Below are 24774 nucleotides of genomic sequence, written 5' to 3'. Positions count from 1 at the left end.
AGAGAGAGAGAGACACAGTCAGGGAGAGAGAGAGAGAGAGAGACACAGTCAGGGAGAGAGAGAGAGAGAGACACAGTCAGGGAGAGAGAGAGAGAGACACAGTCAGGGAGAGAGAGAGAGAGACACACAGTCAGGGAGAGAGAGAGAGAGACACACAGTCAGGGAGAGAGAGAGAGAGACACACAGTCAGGGAGAGAGAGAGAGAGAGAGAGACACAGTCAGGGAGAGAGAGAGAGAGAGACACAGGAGAGAGAGAGAGAGAGACACAGTCGGAGAGAGAGAGAGAGAGAGACACAGGGAGAGAGAGAGAGAGAGAGACACAGTCAGGGAGAGAGAGAGAGAGAGACACAGTCAGGGAGAGAGAGAGAGAGAGACACAGTCAGGGAGAGAGAGAGAGAGAGACACAGTCAGGGAGAGAGAGAGAGAGAGACACAGTCAGGGAGAGAGACGCACACATACAGGGCGAAGGGAACAGACGGACGGAGGGCGAAGGGAACAGACGGACGGAGGGCGAAGGGAACAGACGGACGGAGGGCGAAGGGAACAGACGGACGGAGGGCGAAGGGAACAGACGGACGGAGGGCGAAGGGAACAGACGGACGGAGGGCGAAGGGAACAGACGGACGGAGGGCGAAGGGAACAGACGGACGGAGGGCGAAGGGAACAGACGGACGGAGGGCGAAGGGAACAGACGGACGGAGGGCGAAGGGAACAGACGGACGGAGAGAGCGAATACACAGACAGACGGAGAGAGCGAATACACAGACGGTCGGAGAGAGCGAATACACAGACGGACGGAGAGAGCGAATACACAGACGGACGGAGAGAGCGAATACACAGACGGACGGAGAGAGCGAATACACAGACGGACGGAGAGAGCGAATACACAGACGGACGGAGGGAGCGAATAAACAGACGGACGGAGAGAGCGAATGCACAGACGGACGGAGAGAGCGAATACACAGACGGACGGAGAGAGCGAATACACAGACGGACGGAGAGAGCGAATACACAGACGGACGGAGAGAGCGAATACACAGACGGACGGAGAGAGCGAATACACAGACGGATAGAGAACAGACAGAGAACAGACAGTGGACAGAGAGAGAGAGAGGGGGAACAGACTGTGGACAGGGAGAGAGAGGGGGAACAGACTGTGGACAGGGAGAGAGAGGGGGAACAGACTGTGGACAGAGAGAGAGTGAACAGGCAGACACAGAAAGAGAGAAAACAGACAGACACAGGGAGAAAGAGAGAAAACAGACAGACACAGGGAGAGGACAGACAGACAGACAGAGAGGGAGGACAGACGGAGGGGGAGGGAGGACAGACGGAGGGGGAGGGAGGACAGACGGAGGGGGAGGGAGCAGAGACGGAGGGAGAGAGAGAGGGAGCAGAGACGGAGGGAGAGAGAGAGGGAGCAGAGACGGATGGAGAGAGAGAGGGAGCAGAGACGGAGGGAGAGAGAGAGGGAGCAGAGACGGAGGGAGAGAGAGAGGGAGCAGAGACGGAGGGAGAGAGAGAGGGAGCAGAGACGGAGGGAGAGAGAGAGGGAGCAGAGACGGAGGGAGAGAGAGAGGGAGCAGAGACGGAGGGAGAGAGAGAGGGAGCAGAGACGGAGGGAGAGAGAGAGGGAGCAGAGACGGAGGGAGAGAGAGAGGGAGCAGAGACGGAGGGAGAGAGAGAGGGAGCAGAGACGGAGGGAGAGAGAGAGGGAGCAGAGACGGAGGGAGAGAGAGAGGGAGCAGAGACGGAGGGAGAGAGAGAGGGAGCAGAGACGGAGGGAGAGAGAGAGGGAGCAGAGACGGAGGGAGAGAGAGAGGGAGCAGAGACGGAGGGAGAGAGAGAGGGAGCAGAGACGGAGGGAGAGAGAGAGGGAGCAGAGACGGAGGGAGAGAGAGAGGGAGCAGAGACGGAGGGAGAGAGAGAGGGAGCAGAGACGGAGGGAGAGAGAGAGGGAGCAGAGACGGAGGGAGAGAGAGAGGGAGCAGAGACGGAGGGAGAGAGAGAGGGAGCAGAGACGGAGGGAGAGAGAGAGGGAGCAGAGACGGAGGGAGAGAGAGAGGGAGCAGAGACGGAGGGAGAGTGAGAGGGAGCAGAGACAGAGGGAGAGGGAGCAGAGACAGGGAGCAGAGACGGAGGGAGAGGGAGCAGAGACAGGGAGCAGAGACGGAGGGAGAGGGAGCAGAGACGGAGGGAGAGGGAGCAGAGACGGAGGGAGAGGGAGCAGAGACGGAGGGAGAGGGAGCAGAGACGGAGGGAGAGGGAGCAGAGACGGAGGGAGAGGGAGCAGAGACGGAGGGAGAGGGAGCAGAGACGGAGGGAGAGGGAGCAGAGACGGAGGGAGAGGGAGCAGAGACGGAGGGAGAGGGAGCAGAGACGGAGGGAGAGGGAGCAGAGACGGAGGGAGAGGGAGCAGAGACGGAGGGAGAGGGAGCAGAGACGGAGGGAGAGGGAGCAGAGACGGAGGGAGAGGGAGCAGAGACGGAGGGAGAGGGAGCAGAGACGGAGGGAGAGGGAGCAGAGACGGAGGGAGAGGGAGAGGGAGCAGAGACGGAGGGAGAGGGAGAGGGAGCAGAGACGGAGGGAGAGGGAGAGGGAGCAGAGACGGAGGGAGAGGGAGAGGGAGCAGAGACGGAGGGAGAGGGAGAGGGAGCAGAGACGGAGGGAGAGGGAGAGGGAGCAGAGACGGAGGGAGAGGGAGAGGGAGCAGAGACGGAGGGAGAGGGAGAGGGAGCAGAGACGGAGGGAGAGGGAGAGGGAGCAGAGACGGAGGGAGAGGGAGAGGGAGCAGAGACGGAGGGAGAGGGAGAGGGAGCAGAGACGGAGGGAGAGGGAGAGGGAGCAGAGACGGAGGGAGAGGGAGAGGGAGCAGAGACGGAGGGAGAGGGAGAGGGAGCAGAGACGGAGGGAGAGAGAGAGCAGAGACGGAGGGAGAGAGAGAGCAGAGACAGAGGGAGAGAGAGAGCAGAGACAGAGGGCGTACAGGCAGAGAGAGAGAAAGAGAACAGAGAGAGACAGAGTCGGAAAGGGGAGCGGGACAGAGGATGGCTGACAGGCAGGAAAGGAGAGCAAACAAAAAGCTAGGCTCATTTTCTCGAGTGCTGTGGGTGAGATACACAAGCTGTGATATTCGGCTTGTTTCAGTGATTTATTGTTATCCGATGTGAATTTATACAGTATTTCTCTGATGTTCAATGATTTATTTCATTTTGCAAGTTATTCCAGCTGTGCATGCACAGTGCTGCACATTTACAGTGCTGTATTTCAACTCATACATTTGTTTTTCTGGGCAAGAATTGGCCCAAGGAACCTATCTCCAGCTTTAACATCCTGTGGGACCCCATGATTCACTTAAAGCTGTTTCACTTAAAGTTGTGATTTTCAGGAATGCAACAACTTAAAGTGATGAGTTACTGTACCCCTGTCAAATCTCCTTTCAGCCTTCTCTTCTCCAAGGTTAAAAGATGTCTGAACATTTTGAAAAATTCTGACTTTTTCTCTTTTACTTACCTCTTGCCAGTTTATCTGAGTTGTTGAAATCCCCCTTGTTCTGTATCCTCAACGCAGTTCATTATTGCTTATATATTTCTTCCTGTATTCCACTATTCAGTGGTCTGTAGATTTGTGTGATACTTTGTTGTTCTTTATCTCAATCGATATCTGTTCTTGCCTTAATAACAGTTATGCTCCTTTTTCCCAAAGTCATTGTTATCTTTAATTAATATGGCTACCATGCTTCCCTCCCATCCATCAAGCAATGCTTATTGCAATTCTTGTTCTTTGGGTGACCATATTTCAGTTATCCCTAATACATCTGGTTCCTCATTACAAATGATTGCCTCCAGTTTTCCCCATTTTGTTTTGAATGCTGTACAGACAATATATGTTTATACTAACCATTCATCTCACTTTATTTCAGAACATTGTTTACACTTATATTTTGTGTACGTGTTCCTCGACCATTAATAATCACTTTGTTCCTTACTGTGGTCTGACGTTTTCACTCATGACGCCGGGCTGTGACTATGTTGAGATCAGAGGAAATGATACTTGGTGCAGGTTGGAGCCAGAGTCTGATCCCAAATGTCAAAGAGAAAGAAAAGAACTTATCGTGCCTTATCATGTAGGCAATGAATTACTTATATTGTGTAATCACTGTGCAATATGGCAATATCTGGCAGCTAATTTACATACGGCCAGATCTCATAAACAGAAAATGAGTATCAGTTAATATCTCTATTGTAGGCTGAGGGGGGAGTTTTGACCAAGACACTAGGAGAACTCCTTGCTCATGAATGAATATTGCCATGACATTGTTCATATTCACTTGAACTGCTGGAGCAGGCCTTGATTTAAAATGACATCCAAAGTAGAGTTTTGAGGTATTGAGGTGTGGCTGAGTGAGGGGAGGCACTGTCTGATACATTGCTGACTTGAGGGCTGTTTTTTTTGAAAAGCGCTAGTGGTTTTATAAAAGTAAGAAAATCTGCTGTTTAATGGAAAACTTCCTCACACGCAGTTCCGCAGGGCTCATCGGATCACTGGGAATCAAACATTTGAGTACTTGAGTTGTAATCATTGGGTTAAGTTGCAGTACTGTGCTTTGCACCTGTGTCTTTGAAAGAGGCAAAGATGCAAAATTAAAGCAAATGGTGGGAAGAGTGGGATTAAAATAGAGGGACTGGCCAGTAATGTTGACTGGAGGTAACACACTTCTAGTCAAGGTCTCAGTGATGCATAAATCCTGACTGTTCTTCATTAAAGCTTCTGTGTCTTTTCATGGACCTGAGGGTTTCTTATCTGATTACAGGATTAAATTTATTTGAAGTAGAAGATTAAAAGACATAGGTGATGATCATGTATTGTCCAAGGGGTTGAATATGCCATTGACTGTGGGGTGATATCTTATTTATGTAGCAGTAGTAGCTTAGCTGCAGTTCAGTCTTTGGGGGTAAAATGTTGCAACCATCTGAGGTGCACTGAGCAGCTGGTGCTGAAGAAAGGCTGTAGCATCTCCTAAGATAGATAAGGACAATGAGAGGGGGAATATGCCTGGGTAGTCTCACTCAGCGACTACAGAGACAGGAAATAGGATGCAAAATAGAAACATCGAGAAGTGAACCGTACCTTAAGTACTCCAGTGAACAGTGCCAATGTGTTCTCTATCCAAATCTATGGGGTTATGGGACGTAACTTCAGATAAAAGGGAGGGACAGAAAATTAACTGCTCAGCCTTGTCAAACAGGCTGCGCAAGGAGCAGTTAAAAGGATGATAACTGAACTATGGAAGAGACAGAAGCCCCAACAGAGGGATTAGGCAGAAAGTAAAGTGCTGATGTACAATTTGTGTCATTCCTTTCCTTTTATTTTCAGGTTTCTGTTAGTTCCTGCTTCCCTATTTTTTTCAGCCTGTACTAATGATTTCACAGTAATGTGTCAGGTTGAATGAGTTTCTGTGAATCACTCAGAGAACAGGATCAAAGTGCTGCCACAACCAAATCTGCCCCATAATTCACAAAGGCACAAGGCTTGGAATTGGCTGTGGAGCAGATACAAGCCGGAGCCAGCATCCTCTCCAATTCCTGGAATATATAGAATAACTTCTGTGTGTTTGGAGCCAAATGCTACAAAAAGAATTTTTTCTCCTGCCACGTTCACCTTTCTTGCTGGGATCCAGTTACTTGGGCTCTCGATGCTCTCTGGTACATCATCCAAATAACCATTATTCATCTGAGAATCTTGCTGTGTGGACTGTTCAGCTGTGGGAGGCCATCACATGGGTTTTAGCAAGGCTTTTGACAAGATTCCATGTGGTAGACTGGTCAGAAATGTAAAAGCTAATGGAATCCAAGGGAAAGCGGCAAGTTGGATCCAAAATTGGCTCAGTGGTTTGAAGCAGATATTGAAAAATTGACTGTGTGATTGATAGTGAGGAAGAAAGCTGTAGACTGCAGAAGATTTCATGCATTGTTCAGGTGAGCAGACAGGTGGCAAATGGAATTAAACCTGGAGAACCATGTGGTAGTGCAACTGGGAAGGGCAAAAAGGCACGGGAATACACAATAAATGGTAGGATACTGAGAAGTGCAAAGGAACCTTTGAGTGCTTGTCCAAAAACCCCTGAAGATAGCTGGACAGATCAGGTGGTTAAGAAGACTTATGGGATTATTTCCTTATTGGCCAAGTTATAGAATATAAGAGCAGGGCAGTTAGGATTGGAACTGTATAAGACACTAGCTAGGCCACAGTTGGAATACTACGTACAGCTGTGGTTATTGCATTACCGGAAGGATGTGATCACACCAAAGAGGGTGCAAAGCAGATTTATGAGAATGTTGCCAGGGCAGGAGAATTTTAGCTTTGAGCGAAGATTGAATAGGCTGGGCTGGTTTGTTTTGGAATAGAGGAGGCTTGTGGAAGATTTAATTAAGGTGTATAAAATTATGAGGGACCTTGACAGAGAGGATATGGTGGACCTATTTCCTTCAGCAGAGAGGTCATTATCCAGGTGCATAAATTTAAAGTAATTGGTAGCAGGATTAGAGATGTGTTGAGGAAAAATCTTTTCACCCAGCCAGTGGTGGGGACCTGGAACTCAGTCTGAAGGGTACTGGAAGGGGAAACCCACATGACTTAAAAAAAAACTTGGAAATGTGCTCGACATGCCATAAGCTACATGGCTACAGAACAAGAGCTGGAAGGTGAGATTAAGCTGGATGGCCCTTTTTAAGCTGACATGGAAATGGTAGGCTTCAGTGCCATTATATTCTTTGATTCTGTGATCAGAGTGATTGGTAGCAAGGACCATTGCATGTCCTTCTACTTCTAGGGCAGGATCTTCCGCTCTGTGAGCGGGTGTGGGGCCTGTTCGCCATTACGTAAAATGATGCGGGATGACGTCGGGTGGAATTCCCGACATCACCCCGCTTCATTTCCATTTTCAGATTGGTGGGGGCACAGCCTAGTCAGCTGCGCACCCGCCGACCTGTCAACGGTCCACTGAGGCCATTGAAAAAGTAATTAAGGTAATTAACCTTAAGATTGGCAGGCAGGCCGGGAGCCATGGTGGGCTTCGGAAAAAGCATGAAACCTCATCCACCGTGGGATGAGGTTTCATGAGGGTATTTAAATTTTTATCAAATCTTTCAATATAAGTTATGTGCACGTCCCAACTCACGTGACAGTGTCACATGAGGGGACATATCGGGGAATTTTTTTAAAAAGCATTTTCTATTAAAAATTTTAATTCCAAGCCAATCTCCCTGAGGCAGCACTTAGCCTCAGGGAGATCGGTGCACTCTTTTGTGCGCATGTGCGAAAAAGCGCACTCCCGGCTGAGGGAATCCCCCACCCGCACAGGGAGCGCATAGCGCTTCCTGGCGGACGCCACGCTGGGCAGGCCTTAATTAGCCCACATGTAAAATGGCAGCGCGGTGCCAACTGGAGGCGTGCCCGCCCGCTCCCTTACTCCCCCTCCCCACAAACGGGGGGGAAATTTCTGCCCCTAGTTTAGACTCACTGTGGCAATTGTATCACCCCTGCTGTTACTCTGCAGGAGTCGACACACCTAGCTTTGCTGAAGCAAAATAATGGAGAAAAATGATTTTATTTTGTTTAGCAAGTACATTCTCACAGTTGGCTCCATTTACACATCAAAATCGTCTGTGGCCAGAAATCTACCCCCTAATCTCTCTCTACCTCCAATCTCTCTACATTTTTTCTATTCATTCATAGGCTGTGGGCTTCGCTAGCTGGGCTAGCATTTATTGCCCATCCATAGTTGCCCTTGAGAAGGTGGTGGTGAGCTGCTTTCTTGAACCGCTGCAGTCCATGTGGTGTAGGTACACCCATAGTGCTGTTAGGAAGAGAGTATCTAACCCCATCTTTCATTTTAGGCAATCCTTCCATGTCTACCCCATCTCTCTGTCTACCCCATCTCCCTCTAGCTCCATTTCTTCCTCTAACTTCATCCCTCTCTTTAACTACACATCTCTCTATCTGGAGTATTGTTGAAAAAAGAGACATGCTGTCTAAGCTTTTCATCTTGCACTCATCAGGACAGACACAAGAATGTCAAATTTCAAAAGGAACAACAATTTATACTACATGAGAAAAGGGCACTGGTTAGCAAGTTGACTCTGATATCTCTGTCTATTCCCGTAGTTCCAGCTCTACCTTTGACCTTTGTCTGCAATCCTGTTTTAGTTGACATCCATGCATGTAATTCATGTCCTAGCTTTGATCCATGCTCATAATTCTTTCCTTGTTCCAACCTATATCTGTAATTCTGTTCTTGTCCCAGCTCTGATCCAAACTCTCTTGTTCCTGTCAGATAGTTCCTTTGAGCCTTTCTTTCTCCATTTTCTGTGATGGGACTGACCTAATATAGTTAAAGAGCGAATTACGTTCGATGAATGTGGAAGTCAAATCCAAGCTTTCAGAAAGTTCCTTTATGCTAAGTCCAATGTTTAAGAGAGCGTAGGGGCTATTTTAATATTTCCAGTTGCTAAATTTTGCTTTCTGTGGAATTAACCATCTCTCTCTTTGCGTGTTGGGGCAGGAAGATGGAATTAACCATCTCTCTGTTTTGCTTGTGTTTGGGAACAGTTTACCACACTTCGCTGGCTTCAGGGGCGTCTGTTTTAACAATCTGTCATTGTTTTTCTTTTACAGGCCGTTACCCAGATGCTGATGGCGTATCTGGCCCGACTCACTGTCATAGCAGATAACAAGATCAACTGTGGGCCTGCTCTCACATGGATGGAGGTATGTACTCTGCTTCTGCACCCTATGTTGTAATGCCAGCAAGGATTACAAAGTGCAGCATTAAACAGATGTTCACTACAAATTACTCTGTTGTCAATAACAGCTATCATTATGGAATACCTAGGAATAGGAGTAGGTCCCTCATTCCTGTTCACCATTCGATTAGATCATGAATGCTTTACATCTTTACTCCATTTACCAGCCTTGGTTCTGTAACCCTTAATACCTATTGAATTATAGAATGAGAGTACAGAAAATGGCCATTCGACCATCATGCCTTAGCCAGCTCGTCAAAAGAGGTCTCCAAAAAATCACACTCCACATCCCTTTCCCCATAGCCATACAGATATCTCCTTTTCAAGTATGTATGCCTAATTCTCTTTTAACAGTTTGTGATGAATCTGCTTTCATCCAGTGCATTCCGAAACACCGTAACTCACGGGGGAAAAATAACGTTCTCATCTTGCTTCTGGTTCCTTTTTTTCAATTATCTCAGATCTGTGACATCTGGTTACTGACCTTTCTGCCAGTGGAAGTACTTCCTCCTTGGACACTTTATCAAAATGTTTCAGGACTTTGAACACCTCTATTAAATCTCCCTTTAGTCTTCTCTGCTGTAAGAAGGAAAGAACATCAGAACAGGAGTAAGCCAGCCAGCCCTCGAGCCTATTCCATCATTCAGTTAGATCATATCCTATCAGTATCTTAACTTTCTATACGTGCCTTGGTTCTGTAATCCTTGATATCCTTACCTAACAATCTAGCAATCTCCGTTCTGAAATTTTCAACTGATGCCCAGCCTCAACAGCTTTTTAAGGGAGAGACTTTCAGATTTCCATACCCTTTGTCTGAAGAAATGCTTCCTGACATCACCCCTGAACAACCTAATTCTAAGATTACGCCCTCTCGTTCTGGCTCTGCAGCTATTTAGCTCACATCTCCTGTCAATAATTGAGTCTGGGTTATTAATTCAGTGGCAGATATTTTGGTAATGTGTCCTCTGATATTTGGAGCACTAGGTGCTGCTCAGAAAAATGACAATGAGTGTGTGTGGCCTTGACCTATTTGTTTTATGAATACTAATGCGAAAACTGCATGTCCCAGCGGATCAGTGACTATTATCCTTCAATACTGTCCACGTGTTTGCCCTTAAAAATAGAATACCACTGATCAGGTAACATGTGTTGCCAGAATGTAAACTATGGTAACTTTCCAGTGATGGGTGTTCCTTATTCAGAATGTGTCTGGTGACCATTCTTTGGCTTATACATGGCTGAAACAGAAACTAATTCAGTGAAAGCACGCTGATGGTGCAGGAAACCTCAGGCTGTTCCTGTTTCTGCTGCATTCCCCCACTCCACCCTGGTGGTTGGAGTACTAAAGTCAGCCTCAGAACTCTAGAACAGAGCAGGGTATATCAGCATCTTCCCAACTAATTTAATCCCTGTTAGTGCTTGGGCCTCACTGCGTTCAGTTTACGAAGGGGAAAGGCGGCAAATATTCCCGTTCCCAATTGCTAACCAGTGACCCCTCCTAGGCAATGTCTGCAGTCATCTGCGGGCTTCAGGTGAGGATGACATTGGGTTCTGCTGCATTGCCACCAGTGCTAGGGTGTAGAGGTTATGTTACTGGGCTAGTAATCCAGAGGGCTGGACTAATGACCTCTGGATGTGAGTTCAAAACCCACCATGGCAACTGGGGAATTTAAATTCGGTTAATGAAGTAAAAACAGGAATTTACCAAAAAGCTAGTATCAGTAATGGTGCACGTAAAACTGCCACATGTCCTTCAAGGAAGGAAATCTGCCATCCTTGATCAGTCTGGCCTATATGTGACTCCAGATCTACAACAATATTCTTGATTCTTAACCGGACTCTGAAATGACCTGGCAATGTACTCAGTTGTATAAAACTGCTACAAAAAAGATTAAAAATACAAACACACAGACTGCCCAACATCAATTTAAGCATCAGACACAATGAAGGCATGTCCAGCCCTGTCAACCTTGCAGTGTCCTCCTCCTAACATCTGGGCACTCATGCTAAAATTGGGAGAACTGTTCCATAGACTGGTCAAGTGACAATCTGACATCGTCATACTCACAAAATCATACCTTTCAGCCAATCTTCCAGACTCCTTCATCACCATTCCTGGCTATGCCCTGACCCACCGGCAGGACAGACATTCAGAGATGGTGACGCAGTGATATATGGTTTGGAAAAAGCCAACATTGTCTCCAGATCCCATTCGGTCTCAGGACATCAGGTCAAACATGGGCAAGGAAACTCCTGCTGATTGCCACTACTCTCCTCCCTCAGCTGATGAATCAGTACTCCTCCATGTTGAATACCACTTGGAAGAAGCACCAAGAGTAGCAAGAGCACAGAATGTACACTGGGTGGGAAACTTCAATGCCTATCACCAAAATAGTCTGGGTACATCTACTGACTGAGCTGGCCGAGTCCTCAAGGACATAACATTTAAAAAAAAAGGTTGACTTACTGGATCTGTGGCAGGTAGTGAAGAACCAACATAACTGAGCTTATCCTCATCAACTTAACATCTACCTCTTCACAACTGGGAAGAGTGCCCTGTAGTCAGCATTGCAGTGAAGCAGTCTGGGAAGAGTGTCCTGCAGTCAGTATCGCAGTGAAGCAGTCTGGGAAGAGTGTCCTGCGGTCAGCATCAAGGTGAAGCAGTCTGGGAAGAGTGTCCTGCAGTCAGCATCGCAGTGAAGCAGTCTGGGAAGAGTGTCCTGCAGTCAATTCATGTAGAAAATAACAAGAGTGACATCACAAGACAGCGCGAGAGAGCAGGGGAGAGATCAGAACTACGAGTGCGGGGAAGCTTCAAAAAGTGACGTCAGCACAAAGGCTTTTACTGATTGGTGAGTAGTGGGTAAGTGCTTTTTCTCCAGTTTAAAATAGATTAAGCTAAGGAAAGGTAAGAGTTCTAGTTTTTATTTAATGTACATAAATAATTTAACATTTTTTTTTTACTGCATTTAACTTAAAGTAAGGTTTTTTTTTATCAACTAGAGGCATGGCAGGGTATTCCAGTCCTGTGTTATCCGCCACCTGCAATATGTGGGAAGTCCTCGACCTTTGCTCTGACCGGCCACGTATGCAGGAAGTGCCACCAGCTGCAGTTACTTGAGTTCCAAGTTTTGAAGCTTGAGCGGCAGCTGGAGGCACTGAGGTGCATCCGCGAGGCTGAGTGTTTCATGGAAAGCACGTTTTTAGAGGTGGTCACCTGACAACTTACGGAAGTGTAGACAGAGGGGGAATGGGTGACCATCAGTCAGCAGAAAGGTGTCAGGCAGGTAGTCAGGAAATCCCCAGGGTGCATCTCACTCAAGAACTTTTTTTTGTATTAGAAAGCAGTAAGAGTGACTGTTCCTCTGGGGAGTGCAGCCACGCACATGGCACTGTGAGTGGCTCAGCTGCACGGGGGGAGGGGGCAGGAAAAAGAAGTAGAGAGCACTAGTGGTAGGAGACTCGATAGTGATGGGAACAGACAGGCGTTTCTGCGGTCGTAGACGTGACGCCAGGATGGTATGTTGCCTCCCTGGTGCCAGGGTCAAGGATGTCACTAATTGGCTGAAGGGCATTCTAAATGGAGAGGGCAAACAGACAGAGATCATGGTATATATTGGTACCAACAACATAGGTAGAAAGTGGGATGAGGTCCTGCAAGCAGAATTTAGGGAGCTATGAAGCAGATTAAAAAAACAGGACCTCAAATGTAGTAATCTCTGGATTACTTCCGGTGCCACATGCTGGTGAGTATAGAAACAGGAAGTTAGTCCAGATGAATGTGTGGCTGGAGAGATGGTGCAGGAGGGAGGGCTTTAGATTTCTGGGACATCGGGACCGTTTCTGGGGGCAGTGGAACCTGTACAAGGCGGACAGGTTGCACCTGAACCGGAGTAGGACCAACATCCTTGGGGGGAGGTGTACGAGTGCTGTTGGGGAGGGTTTAAACTAACTTGGCAGGGGGGTGGGATCCTGAGAGGAAGTCCAGCAGGGGGAAATGCACAGCCAAAATTAGAAGAGATGCAAGTGAGTCTGGAAGGCATAGAAATTACAGGCCAGTTAAGGCACAAGGGAGTTTGGCAAGCTTGGATGATATTTATTTTAATGCAAGGAGTTTGACAACTAAGGCAGATGAGTTGAGGGCACAAATTAACATATGGAAGTATGATGTCATTGCTGTCACAGAGACATGGTTGAGAGAAGGGCAGATTGGCAGCTCAATATTCCAGGATATAGGGTCTTCAGGCGAGACAAGGAAGGGGGTAAAAGAGGAGGGGGTATCGCAATATTGGTCAAGGAATCAATTACACCAGTAAGGAGGGATGACATCTTAGAAAACTCCTCAAATGAATGCATATGGGTAGAACTGAAAAGCAGAAAAGGAGCAATCACATTGCTGGGAGTGTACTATAGGCCCCCAAACAAACAGTCAGAGAGAAATAGAAGAGTAGATATGTAGGCAAATTTCAGAGAAGTGTAAAAATAATAGGGTAGTTTTAGCGGGGGATTTCAACTTCCCCAACATTGACTGGGTTAGTCACAATGTGATAGGTTTAGAGGGGGTGGAATTCTTAAAATGCATCCAATACAGCTTTTTAAGCCAGTACACAGAAAGGGCAGTCCTGGACTTAATTTTAGGGAATGAAGCCGGGCAAGTAGTAGAGGTATCAGTGGGGGAGCATTTTGCAGATAGTGATCATAACTTTGTTAGATTAAAGGTTGTTATGGAAAATGTCAAGGATGTGCCAGAAATCAGAGTTCTAAATTGGGGGAAGGCCGATTTTAATAAGATCAGATATGATTTGTCCAGAGAGGATTGGGTGCAGCTACCTTTAGGTAAACTTGCATCGGACCAGTGGGACTCGTTCAAGAAGGAAATAGGGTGAGTACAGGGCCAACACATTCCAGTAAAGATAAAGGGTGGGACCAACAAGTCCAGGGAACCCTGGATGTCGAAGGATATACAGGATTGGATAAAGAGAAAAAGGGAGGCTTAATGGTAGATACCGAGAGCTCAAAACAGTGGAAGCCCTAGAGGGTTATAGAATGTGTAGGGGGGACCTGACTGCCCTTTGCCTGTCCACCTTCTATATTCTACAAGGAAGATGTTAGAGTGATCGAATATCCTTCACTTTCCTGAATAAGTGTGGCTCCAACACCCGGGAAGGTCAATGCTATCCAATGCACCCCGCTTGATTGACATCCCATCTACCCCCATAAAATTCACTCTTCCCACTGCCAGTGCACGGTGGCTGCAGTGTGTACCATCTCCAAGATGCACTGCAGCAACTCACCAAGCCTACTTCGACAGTACCTTCCAAATCCATGATCTCTACCATCTTGAAGAATAACGGCAGCTGGTGCATGATGCCACCATCACCTTCAAATTCCCCTCCAAGTCACATAACATCCTGACTTTGAAATATATCACCATCCTTCATTGTCTCTGGGTCAAAATCATGGAACACTTGACCTCTGTGGCAATACCTTCACCACATGGACTGCAGAAGTCAAGAAGTTGGCATACTATCATCTCCCAAGGGGATTAAGCATGGGCAACAAATGCTGGCTGTGTCAGTGACACCCATAACTCATGAACGAATGAAAACCTATTGACAGTTACTGCCTAGGTGTGCATACACAATTTGGACACTTCAAAACAACAGCAGCTTGTATTTATGTAGAAAACACTCAACACGAGCGATATCATGAAAACCTTTTTTTGGCACTGAACTAAAGTGATATGAAGGCAAGTGATCAACAGCTTGATCAAAGAGGCAGATTTTACGGAGTATTTTAAAGGATGATGGAATTCCAGAGCATAGGGCTAAGGCATCTAAATGTGTGGCCCCATGGTGAAATGATTAAAATCGACGATGCGCAAAAGGCTAGTATTTGAGGAGCACAGAGATCTTGAAGATTTGTGGGAGCTGAAGGATGTTTTAAGTAGGAAGGGGCAAGGCAATGGAGGTATTTGAAAACAAGGTTGAAAGTTTTAAATGGGGCCGTTATCAGACCAGCTACTGCATCTCAACAAGCACAGAAGTGATGGGCGAACTAAACGTAGAGCAAATTTTTGGATGAGCACAAGTTTATATAGGGTTCCAGCAGTAGACAAGCTGAGGCAGGGACTGACTCGGGCAATATTGCCGATATGGAAGTAGATGGTTTTGTGGTTGGATGTTCATCTCTGGCCCAAAAACAGGACCAAGATTGTGAGTGGTCTGGCTCAGCTTCACACGGTTTTCAGAGATGCAAAAGGTGGCAGGGACCAAAACAGTGACTTCAGTCATCCCAATATTTAATTGTAAGAAATTTCTGTTCACCAAATATTGTAAGTTGGACAAAATGTGTGACAACTCAGAAGACAGTAGAGGGGACCAAAGAGGTGGTGGAGAGTTAGAGCTGAGGGTCCTCAGTGTATTTATGGAACCTGATGCTTTTTCTCCAATGACACCACCAAGTGAAGGCTTATAGATGAAAAATGGAAGGGAGCTAAGCATTTTGGTGGACTCCAGGTGTTACCATGCACGGCTGGAAAGAGGATTCTCCGGTATAATTCGGCAGTTGAGAATGGAACCAAGCAAGGACTGTGCCACCCAGATGGACAACAGAGGAGAGGCACTGGAAGAGGATGGTGTAGTCAGCCGTGCAAAAGGTTGTAGATCAGCACTTCCCAAACTACTTTCCTTTGTGACCCCCACAACCCTTGAAAATTAAAATGACCCCAGCAAAAACAAAACGGCAATAAAGCAGCACAGTAATATTCAATATATAATTATTAAAGTTGGCATATTATAGATCAATATGTAATACATCATATAAATATGAAAATTTGTATTTTGAAAGTCCTTTGTAAAAATATTATTACTCTATTGCCATGGAGTGAGATTAATGTCTCTTATGTTATTAGAAATTATTTTTCAAAATAGAGTTTAGTGGTGTCTGTGCCTGTGTGTGTGTGTGTCTTAATTAGATTAAAGCCAGCTGGCCTAGAGGTTTTGATGTATAGAAAGAAGTAGGTTTGAAATAGTAATTAGATAAACATGGGGAAGTTTAGAAACATAGGTGTCAAAGGGGGCAGTTTGCATTTTTAAATAAACCTTTCAAAAGAATGGGTGAAATCTTGCACCTAGCCAGAAGATGGCAAGCAATATGTTTATTTTTAGCTTGAAAATAAAATTGGTGGGATCAAAGGATGTTATTGTTAGAAGAGGTAAAATTAAAAGTCTAGTGATACAATAGAAAATTGACATTCAAAGCATAAGATACGTAAAAAGGAGAAAGGAGATTGTGTGTAAGGGAGAGTAATTTTAAGATCCAACAAGTGTGAAAAGCCTCAAGCTGCTGTCAGCAAGGACCCGGAGATAAAGAAACTCATTTTGAATGTGACTGTCCAGGTTGTGCTTTGCCAGGGATCTCATTAAATCTGAGATTTATTGTTGCCTTACCGGGGATCTAATTGAGAATCAGATTAAGTAGGGGATTTTTGTAGTTATTATAGTTGTAATCTTGTATGTGCTTACAATTTTCTTGTATTAATAAATGTTTAATATAGCTTAATAAAACCTTCTTGAGACTCGGTAGTCTTATTACTATTGAATTCAAAGCCTGCACCTCGAAATATACAAATTGCAAAAATGGGTTATGACAGTTGTTTCAAGTTTCCCTCTGGGATTTGAACAACTCAGCCTTTACCAAGAGCTGTGTCATAATACTATGTACTCACCAGAAATTACAGGCAAGTCAAGTAACCTTTTAGTTTTCTTTTGAGGGTTTTAAATGATACAAAGTGAAATTCATAGTTCCAGAAGCTGCAGTTTCCCTGTGGATTCTGTTATGTACAATGTAGCTTTAAAATAAAATGTATTTAATTCACTTACCTGAATATGAAGCCATGTTCCTTCCAAACTGGGGAAAGTAAAGTGTTTCTGAGCAGCCATAGAACATAACATGTGACAGTGACTGGTGATTGAGGTTTCAGCTAAGCTCTCCAAATTCACCAGTGACAGAAGACTCAGCGAAGCCCTTCTCCCTTCCTTTCCCATGCACACTGGAATCAGACCATCTCACCATCCCTCTAAACACACTATAATCAGCCCCTCTCCCTTTTGCCCTCCCCCTGCATACTGTAATCAACCTCTCTCCCCTTCTCCCAATGCAGACTGTAATCAGCCCCCTCCACTTTTCCCACCGATTCTACTCAGCCTCTCTCCCCTTCTCCCCATGTAATCAGCTCCCCCCTCTCTCCGAACAGATTGTAATCAGTCCCTCTCTCATTTTCCCCTGACAGATTGTAATCAGCCCCTTTCCTTTTCTTCACATACACACTGTGGGTGGTTTGAAAGCTCTCCTCAGGGCCACTTTCCATCCTGACTTGGAAACGTATCGCCGTTTACAGACACTGGATCAAAATCCTGGAACTGCGTTCCTAACAGCACTGTGGGTGTACCTACACCACATGGACTGCAGCGGATCAAGAAGGCAGCTCACCACCACCTTCTCAAAGGGCAATTAGGGATGAGAAATAAATGCTGGCCCAGCCAGCGACACCCACATCCCATGAATGAATAGTAATAAATTCAGCCCTTCTCCCCCCACAGACTTAAATTAGCCTCTTTCCTGTTCTCCTCACTCGTTATAATCAGCTCCTTTCCCCTTCTCCCCACACAGACTGTAATCAGCCCTGTCCCTTCTTTCGCCGCACACATTGTAATCAGCCCCAATCTCCTCCTCCTCCCATCCATGCTGTAATCCTCTCCTTTCTCCTCCCAACACTCCCCCCTCCCCCCAACCCCCACCCCACCATCCCCATTCAGACTGTAGTCAGCCTCTCTTTTGATCTTTTTGCCTGTGCCTGCGAAACAAAGTTGCCAGCCCGTGGTAAGGAGCTGGTACAACAGGCAGGCAGGAGCAGAAACACAGTAAAGTTTGAAGCCACACTCACTTTCCCAGCTTGGCCAGATAACATCTCTGTTTTTCCTGCACTCCAGACACATTAGTCAGTCAATGAATTACACCAGACCTGCTGAAGAAAAGTCATATGGACTTGAAACACTAACTCTGTTTCTCTCTCCTCAGATACTGCCAGACCTGAGTTTTTTCAGCAGTTTCTGTTTTTATTTCAGATTTCTAGCATCCGCAGTGTTTTACTTTTAAGTTAGCATGTTCAAGAACTTTGGAGGGGAAAGGGAAGTTGGAGATGGGATGGTAGTTTACAAGGACATGGTGGTCAAGCATGGGTTTTTGAGCAGAGTGGTGATAATGGTAGATTAGAATGAGGCAGGGACAATATCTGATGAGAGAAAACAGATAACATCATCAGTGTAACATGGGGCCCAGGGAGAGAAGTTGGGTGGTCCACAGTTTGGCTGAAATAGAAGGAAGTGGGTCTTATGGACAAGATGAGCTCAGAGAGAGCACAGCAGGAGATGAGATAGAATCCGGGGAAAGTTGCAAGTTCAGGGCTAGGGCAGTGAGGTATGTCGGCTTGGGGCAGGGAAGGAAGTGACAGGCAGTTTGGCCTTGATCTTTGTGACAAAAACAAGGGCAAAACAAAAACAGAAGTACCTGGAAAAACTCAGCAGGTCTGGCAGCATCGACGGAAAAGAGCAAAGTCCAAGGGCCCTTAGACTTGGAGGGAGGGTGGTTTATGAATATGTTTTTGGTGGAGAAACTAAACCAGGGGTTATCTTTAATTACTGGATGTTTTAAATAGTGAGCAGTTATACCAATTGAGAGCAGGATCTGCTAATGCTTCATGTGGCCCAGCCACATTTGACGATGAATGATTAAACCAATTGTCTGCCAAAGATGTTCAAAATTGTCTCCCTTGCACTTAAGGATATGGAGATGAGGGGTGTGCCTGGGCTATCAGATAGCAGAGAGGTGCCTACCATTGGTAGAGTTAAACCTGTGAGACTTGCTGCCTGCAAGAGTGGGATGGGGAACTGGGGATACAGGAATGCAGTGCACACAGAGAGCTTAAACTCAATCTCAATTTCAGCTAGCTGAAGACCCTGATTAACTCAGTTGACATGGTGGTGGTTTGCTATAGGATGCAATTTACTTCCTTGGAAGAGGAATTCCCATTTGAAATTCTTATGTAAGTCAGAAGTTAAACAATTCTTATAAATTTTGATCCTCTCTATTCCGTGTGATGTCTAAAATGCTTTTGCCTGGATATTGAGTGTTGGAGGAGTGTCGTTGGTAGAATCACTGAGGGAGGCAGGTGAACATACATCTGCTGTATCGTTCCTCATTTTTTTCTTGTATATTTACTGGATATCTAGTTACCTCGTGAAATCCTTCAGACAAGCTGAATTGATATTGTTATTTACTGTCAAAATGAGTTAAGCATTTGGACTTAACAGGGTAAAAAGGCTGTTACTGTTCACCCTTTGTAAATAGTTTCCCCTACTCTCATTATTCCCTTTCCTTATTTGTTCTTTTGTGCTGTAGATGTTGACTCTCACTCCCCAACCACTCTGTGTGAGCCTTGATACCGAAAGGCAGCTATCACAGTTGAGCTTAATCTTTTCCTCACTGGCACCAATCACACCAGGAGTCACTAGAGAGTCATCAGGAGACATCATGACTTATTTATCTTATTTGAAATCAGCACTTGGACTTGGGGGCTCTGAAGCCCACCTGAGCATTCCCACCACTGTGCTGGCTGAGATCTCAGCTAACGCAGCCCATGTCACTGAGTGGCTTAGTTGCTGAATGCTGTAGAAGATACTCTTCATTACTGATGAATGAACATGATCCTGATGCATAGTCTCTCTGACATTTGTTTGGTTGCATCTACAGTGAATTTGGAATGTGGTGAATATATACTCAGTAGCGTGTTCTCCTATTTAGATGGTTTACATATGTGTGCTATAAAGTCTTCTCTTCATACGTGACTGTGCTGAATCCCCTCACAGATAGATAATAAAGGGAACCATCTATTGGTGCACGAAGAGTCCTCTATCAATGTTCCCGCCATTGCTGCTGCACACGTAATCAAGCGATACATCGCCCAGGCTGCCGATGAGCTGTCCTTCGAGGTAAGTTGCCATTTAGTTACAAGTCAAAATAATTCTGACAGACTGGAGAAACAGAGTGCTCATTCTCTTTGATTCTACTTTCATCCTCCAGTTTTTCCCCAACTTTCCTGGAAATGCTGACACGTTTTACGGTCACTGACTGTTTCAGTTGTCCTTTCCCGACTGGCCAGTCTTTAGTATGTGAGCTTCTGACAGTGCTAGTTAACTGTGGAGAAATCAAAGCCAAGCTTAATCCTGATACTGTCCTCATTATTGTCCATAAATGTATGCATATGAGCAGATGTCACTGGAATAGTGAGCAGGCATGTGAAATGTCCCCTTATCACAGTGACCAGCTGCTGCCGCATGGCTTAATGGACTCAGCACAGACTGGGAATTGTACATGGAACTTACTGAGTATAGCTCAGTGTACACTTACTTTTATTAACTAAGCATCAGGGAGTTATACTCATGTCACTCATGGGTAAAACTGGGTCCCAAGAGCCAAAACCCAACTTATTGGTTACTTTGGAATTGAAATATTCAATCAGATTAACAGATCTAATATTAAAAGTCCTAGTTTTCTGAAACATCCAATGGTATTTGTAGGATTTGGGGTTTACGTTTGCTTTGCCCAGTAACTTGAGAATTGCCTCATCCGTGAGGATTGAGAATGAGTCTGCTGTGCTGTGCAGCTCCTGTGCCTGAGCTTCTTGCAGTGCCAGTATTCAGAACCAAGTTGTACTTACAGGTAGATACCTTGTGTAGAATTTCTTAGATCTGTCTGCCATCTGGTTGGCAGGGAGTCATAGGTGAGAATGTGTTAGCTAATAGCCATTCTACTGTTTAAGAATACCCTGCCTCCATTAGCTGGAGAAATGGGCTTCCTTTAAAATGTTGTGTTTGACATGGTTTAAATTACCTTTATCACAGCTTGATTGAACACCAGGCTATGGATGAGACCGTTTTTTATATTGATGGGGTTCTAGCAGAGTAATGTTAAAACAGAGCTATATAAACTGCCAGTCCTAAATCTGAATTTTTCAATTACCAACCCACTGCAATTCCCTGCTCTACCTATTTAAAACTTGATGAGGGATTCATTTTCCAAGCCTCTGATAACCATTTGGAGATCTGTAGCAAATCAGTTACTGGATGATGTCTAAAGAGTGGAACTTGCTTCCTTTTACCCACCCATTTCTGGTAGTAGCAACAAAAACAAAAATACTTGGAAAAACTCAGCAGGTCTGGCAGCATCTGTGGAGAGGAACACAGTTAACGTTTCGAGTCGGAATGACCCTTCAACAGAACTAAGGAAAAATAGAAGAGAGGTGAAATATAAGCTGGTTTAAGAGGGGGTGGGACAGGTAGAGCTGGATAGAGGGCCAGTGATAGGTGGAGATAACCAAAAGATGTCACAGACAAAAGGACAAAGAGGTGTTGAAGGTGGTGATATTATCTAAAGGAATGTGCTAATTAAGGGTAGAAAGCAGGACAAGCCAAGTACAGGTAGCCCTAGTGGGGGTGGGGTGGGGGGAAGGGATCGAAATAGGCTAAAAGGTAGAGATAAAACAATGGATGGAAATACACTTAAAAATAATGGAAGTAGGTGGGAAAAGAAAAATCTATATAAATTATTGGAAAAAGCAAAAAGGAGGGGGAAAATCGGAAAGGGGTGGGGATGGAGGAGAGAGTTCATGATCTGAAATTGTTGAACTCAATATTTAGTCCGGAAGGCTGTAAAGTGCCTAGTCGGAAGATGAGGTGCTGTTCCTCCAGTTTGTGTTGAGCTTCACTGGAACAATGCAGCAGGCCAAAGACGGACTTGTGGGCATGAGAGCAGGGTGGAGTGTTGAAATGGCAAGCGACAGGGAGGTCTGTGTAATGCTTGCAGACTGACCGAAGGTGTTCTGCAAAGCGGTTACCCAGTCTGCGTTTGGTCTCTCCAATGTAGAGGAAACCGCATTGGGAGCAATGAATGCACTAGACTAAGTTGATGGAAGTGCAAGTGAAATGCTGCTTCACTTGAAAGGAATGTTTGGGCCCTTGGAAGGTGAGGAGGGGGGAAGTAAAGGTGCAGGTGTTGCACCTTCTGTGGTTGCAGGGGAAGTTACCGTGGGAGGGGGTTGAGGTGTAGGGGGTGATGGAGCAGTGGACCAGGATGTCCCGGAGGGAACGATCTCTGTGGAATACCACCAGGGGGTGAAGGGAAGATGTATTTGGTGGTGGCATCATTTTGGAGTTGGCGGAAATGGCAGTGGATGATCCTTTGAATGTGGAGGCTGGTGGGGTGATAAGTGAGGACAAGGGGGACCCTATCATGTTTCTGGGAAGGAGAAGAAGGTGTGAGGGCGGATGCGTGGGAGATGGGCCAGACACGGTTGAGGGCCCTGTCAACCACCGTGGGTGGAAAACCTCAGTTAAGGAAGAAAGAGGACATATCAGAGGAACTGTTTTTGAAAGTTCCACATACCCCATAAAGAGACAGGCATAGCTGGGGCCCATGCGGGTACCCATAGCCACACCTTTTATTTGGAGGAAGTGAGAGGAGTTTAAGGAGAAATTGTTCAGTGTGAGAACAAGTTCAGCCAGACGGAGGAGAGTAGTGGTGGATGGGGTATGTGGAACATTCCTTGTTCCAGTCCTACTCCGGCCCCCTTCCACAACTCTTTCTCCGGTACATCGATGATTATTTCAGTGCTGCTTCATGCTCTTGTCTGGACCTGGAAAAATTTATTAAGTTTGCTTCCAATTTCCACCCCTCCATCATTTTCCCATGGTCCATCTCTGACACTTCCCTTCCCTTCCTTGACCTCTCTCTCTCAATTTCTGGTGATAGACTGTCCACCAATATCTATGACAAGCCTACCTCCCACAGCTACCTCAACTACAGCTCCTCACACCCCGCTTCCTGTGAGGACTCCATCCCATTCTCTCAGTTCCTTCACCTCCGTCGCATCTGTTCTGATGATGCCACTTTCAATAACAGTTCCTCTGACATGTCTTCCTTCTTCCTTAATCGAGGTTTTCCACCCACAGTGGTTGAAAGGGACCTCAACCATGTCCGGCCCATCTCCCACGCATCCACCCTCACACCTTCCTCTCTCTCCCAGAACCATGATAGGGTTCCCCTTGTTCTCACTTATCACCCCACCAGCCTCCACGTTCAAAGGATCATCCTCCACCATTTCCGCCAACTCCAGCATGATGTCACCACCAAACACATCTTCCCTTCACCCCCTGGCGGCATTCCACAGGGATCGTTCCCTCCGTGACACCCTGGTCCACTCCTCCATTACCCCCTACAATTCAACCCCCTCCCACCCCACCTTTCCATGCAACCACAGAAGTTGCAACACCAGCCCCTTTACTTCCCCCCTTCTCATCGTCCAAGGGCCCAAACATTCCTTTCAAGTGAAGCAGCATTTCACTTGCACTTCCCTCAACTTAGTCTACTGCATTTGTTGCTCCCAATGCGGTTTCCTCTACATTGGAAAGACCAAACGCAGATTGGGTGACCGCTTTGCAGAACACCTTCGGTCAGTCTGCAAGCATTACCCAGACCTCCCTGTCGCTTGCCATTTCAACACTCCACCCTGCTCTCATGCCCACATGTCCGTCCTTGGCTTGCTGCATTGTTCCAGTGAAGCTCAACGCAAACTGGAGGAACAGCACCTCATCTTCCGACTAGGCACTTTACAGCCTTCCGGACTGAATATTGAATTCAACAATTTTAGATCATGAACTCTCTCCTCCATCCCCACCCCCTTTCCAATTTTCCTCCTCCTTTTTGTTTTTTCCAATAATTTATATAGCTTTATCTTTTCCCACCTACTTCCATTATTTTTAAGTGTATTTCCATCCATTGTTTTATCTCTACCTTTTAGCCTATTTCGATCCCTTCACCCCACCCCTCCCCCACTAGGGCTATCTGTACTTTGCTTGTCCTGCTTTCTACCCTTAATTAGCACATTCCTTTAGATAATATTACCACCTTCAACACCTCTTTGTCCTTTTGTCTGTGACATCTTTTGGTTATCTCCTCCTATCACTGGCCCTCTATCCAGCTCTACTTGTCCCACCCCCTCTTAAACCAGCTTATATTTCACCTCCGTTCTATTTTTACTTAGTTCTGTTGTAGGGTCTTTTGGACTCAAAACGTTAACTGTGTTCCTCTCCACAGATGCTGCCAGACCTGCTGAGTTTTTCCAGGTATTTTTGATTTTGTTTTGGATTTCCAGCATCTGCAGTTTTTTGCTTTTATCTGGTAGTAGGAATACTGGGTACCTGCACACCACCATGAAAACACCAATCATCTGTGCACCTACAGGTTCTGCACTTCCTATCTCAAACTGGTTTGCAAGGAAAAGAAAGGGCATTAGTTGCACTGGTGCAGGTATTTTCAGAATGCCCTTGTGATTTTCCTGCACTGTCTATGTAGTATACCCTGAAACTAGTCACATTCTTGGGACAGGAGTTTTCCACCAAGTGCTAAGTTGGATTTGTTGCAGTTGCGCAGAAGTGTTTGAATTTCCTTGGCTTTGTTATTGACTGCATCCATTGCACATTAAATATTGGAGTGAAGAAGCTCTTGTTGCTGGGAGGCTAGTGTCCAAGGGAAGCGGTGAGAAAGTTGACTGAAGTGCTGTTTTGGCTCTGTTTTCTAGGTTGGAGATATAGTGTCTGTTATTGACATGCCACCCAAAGAAGATACCACTTGGTGGAGAGGAAAGCATGGGTTTCAGGTAAGGACTTGTGCAGGAGTGTGATGGTATAGAGGTGTTGGGGGCTAGGCACTGAACTGACATTCTGTTGTTTTAAGATGCGGGCTCTCTTCTTTTGCAAATTTATCTTTTACAGAAATTTTGAATATTTTGTTCCTTAAATGCGGTTGAACATAACCTGGATTATTGCAGAGAATGAACAAAACTTGTGTAACC

At 45.9% G+C, this 24774-nt stretch overlaps 1 protein-coding gene across 6 annotated transcripts in view; it reads left to right on the top strand.

The window, feature by feature from the left end:
* LOC121269532 (rho GTPase-activating protein 32-like) overlaps nt 1-24774 on the top strand; it is a 524870-nt gene that overhangs the window by 366733 nt on the left and 133363 nt on the right. For all 6 annotated transcript variants that reach the window (XM_041174188.1, XM_041174184.1, XM_041174187.1 and 3 more), the window contains 3 exons: nt 8677-8769; nt 19733-19855; nt 24502-24579. In XM_041174188.1, coding sequence (XP_041030122.1) covers nt 8677-8769; nt 19733-19855; nt 24502-24579 — 294 coding nt within the window. The remainder of the gene's footprint in view (nt 1-8676; nt 8770-19732; nt 19856-24501; nt 24580-24774) is intronic.

Source organism: Carcharodon carcharias, chromosome 25, assembly GCF_017639515.1.
Source record: "Carcharodon carcharias isolate sCarCar2 chromosome 25, sCarCar2.pri, whole genome shotgun sequence".
NCBI lineage: Eukaryota > Metazoa > Chordata > Chondrichthyes > Lamniformes > Lamnidae > Carcharodon > Carcharodon carcharias.
This window is presented reverse-complemented; position numbering and strand designations above follow the sequence as displayed.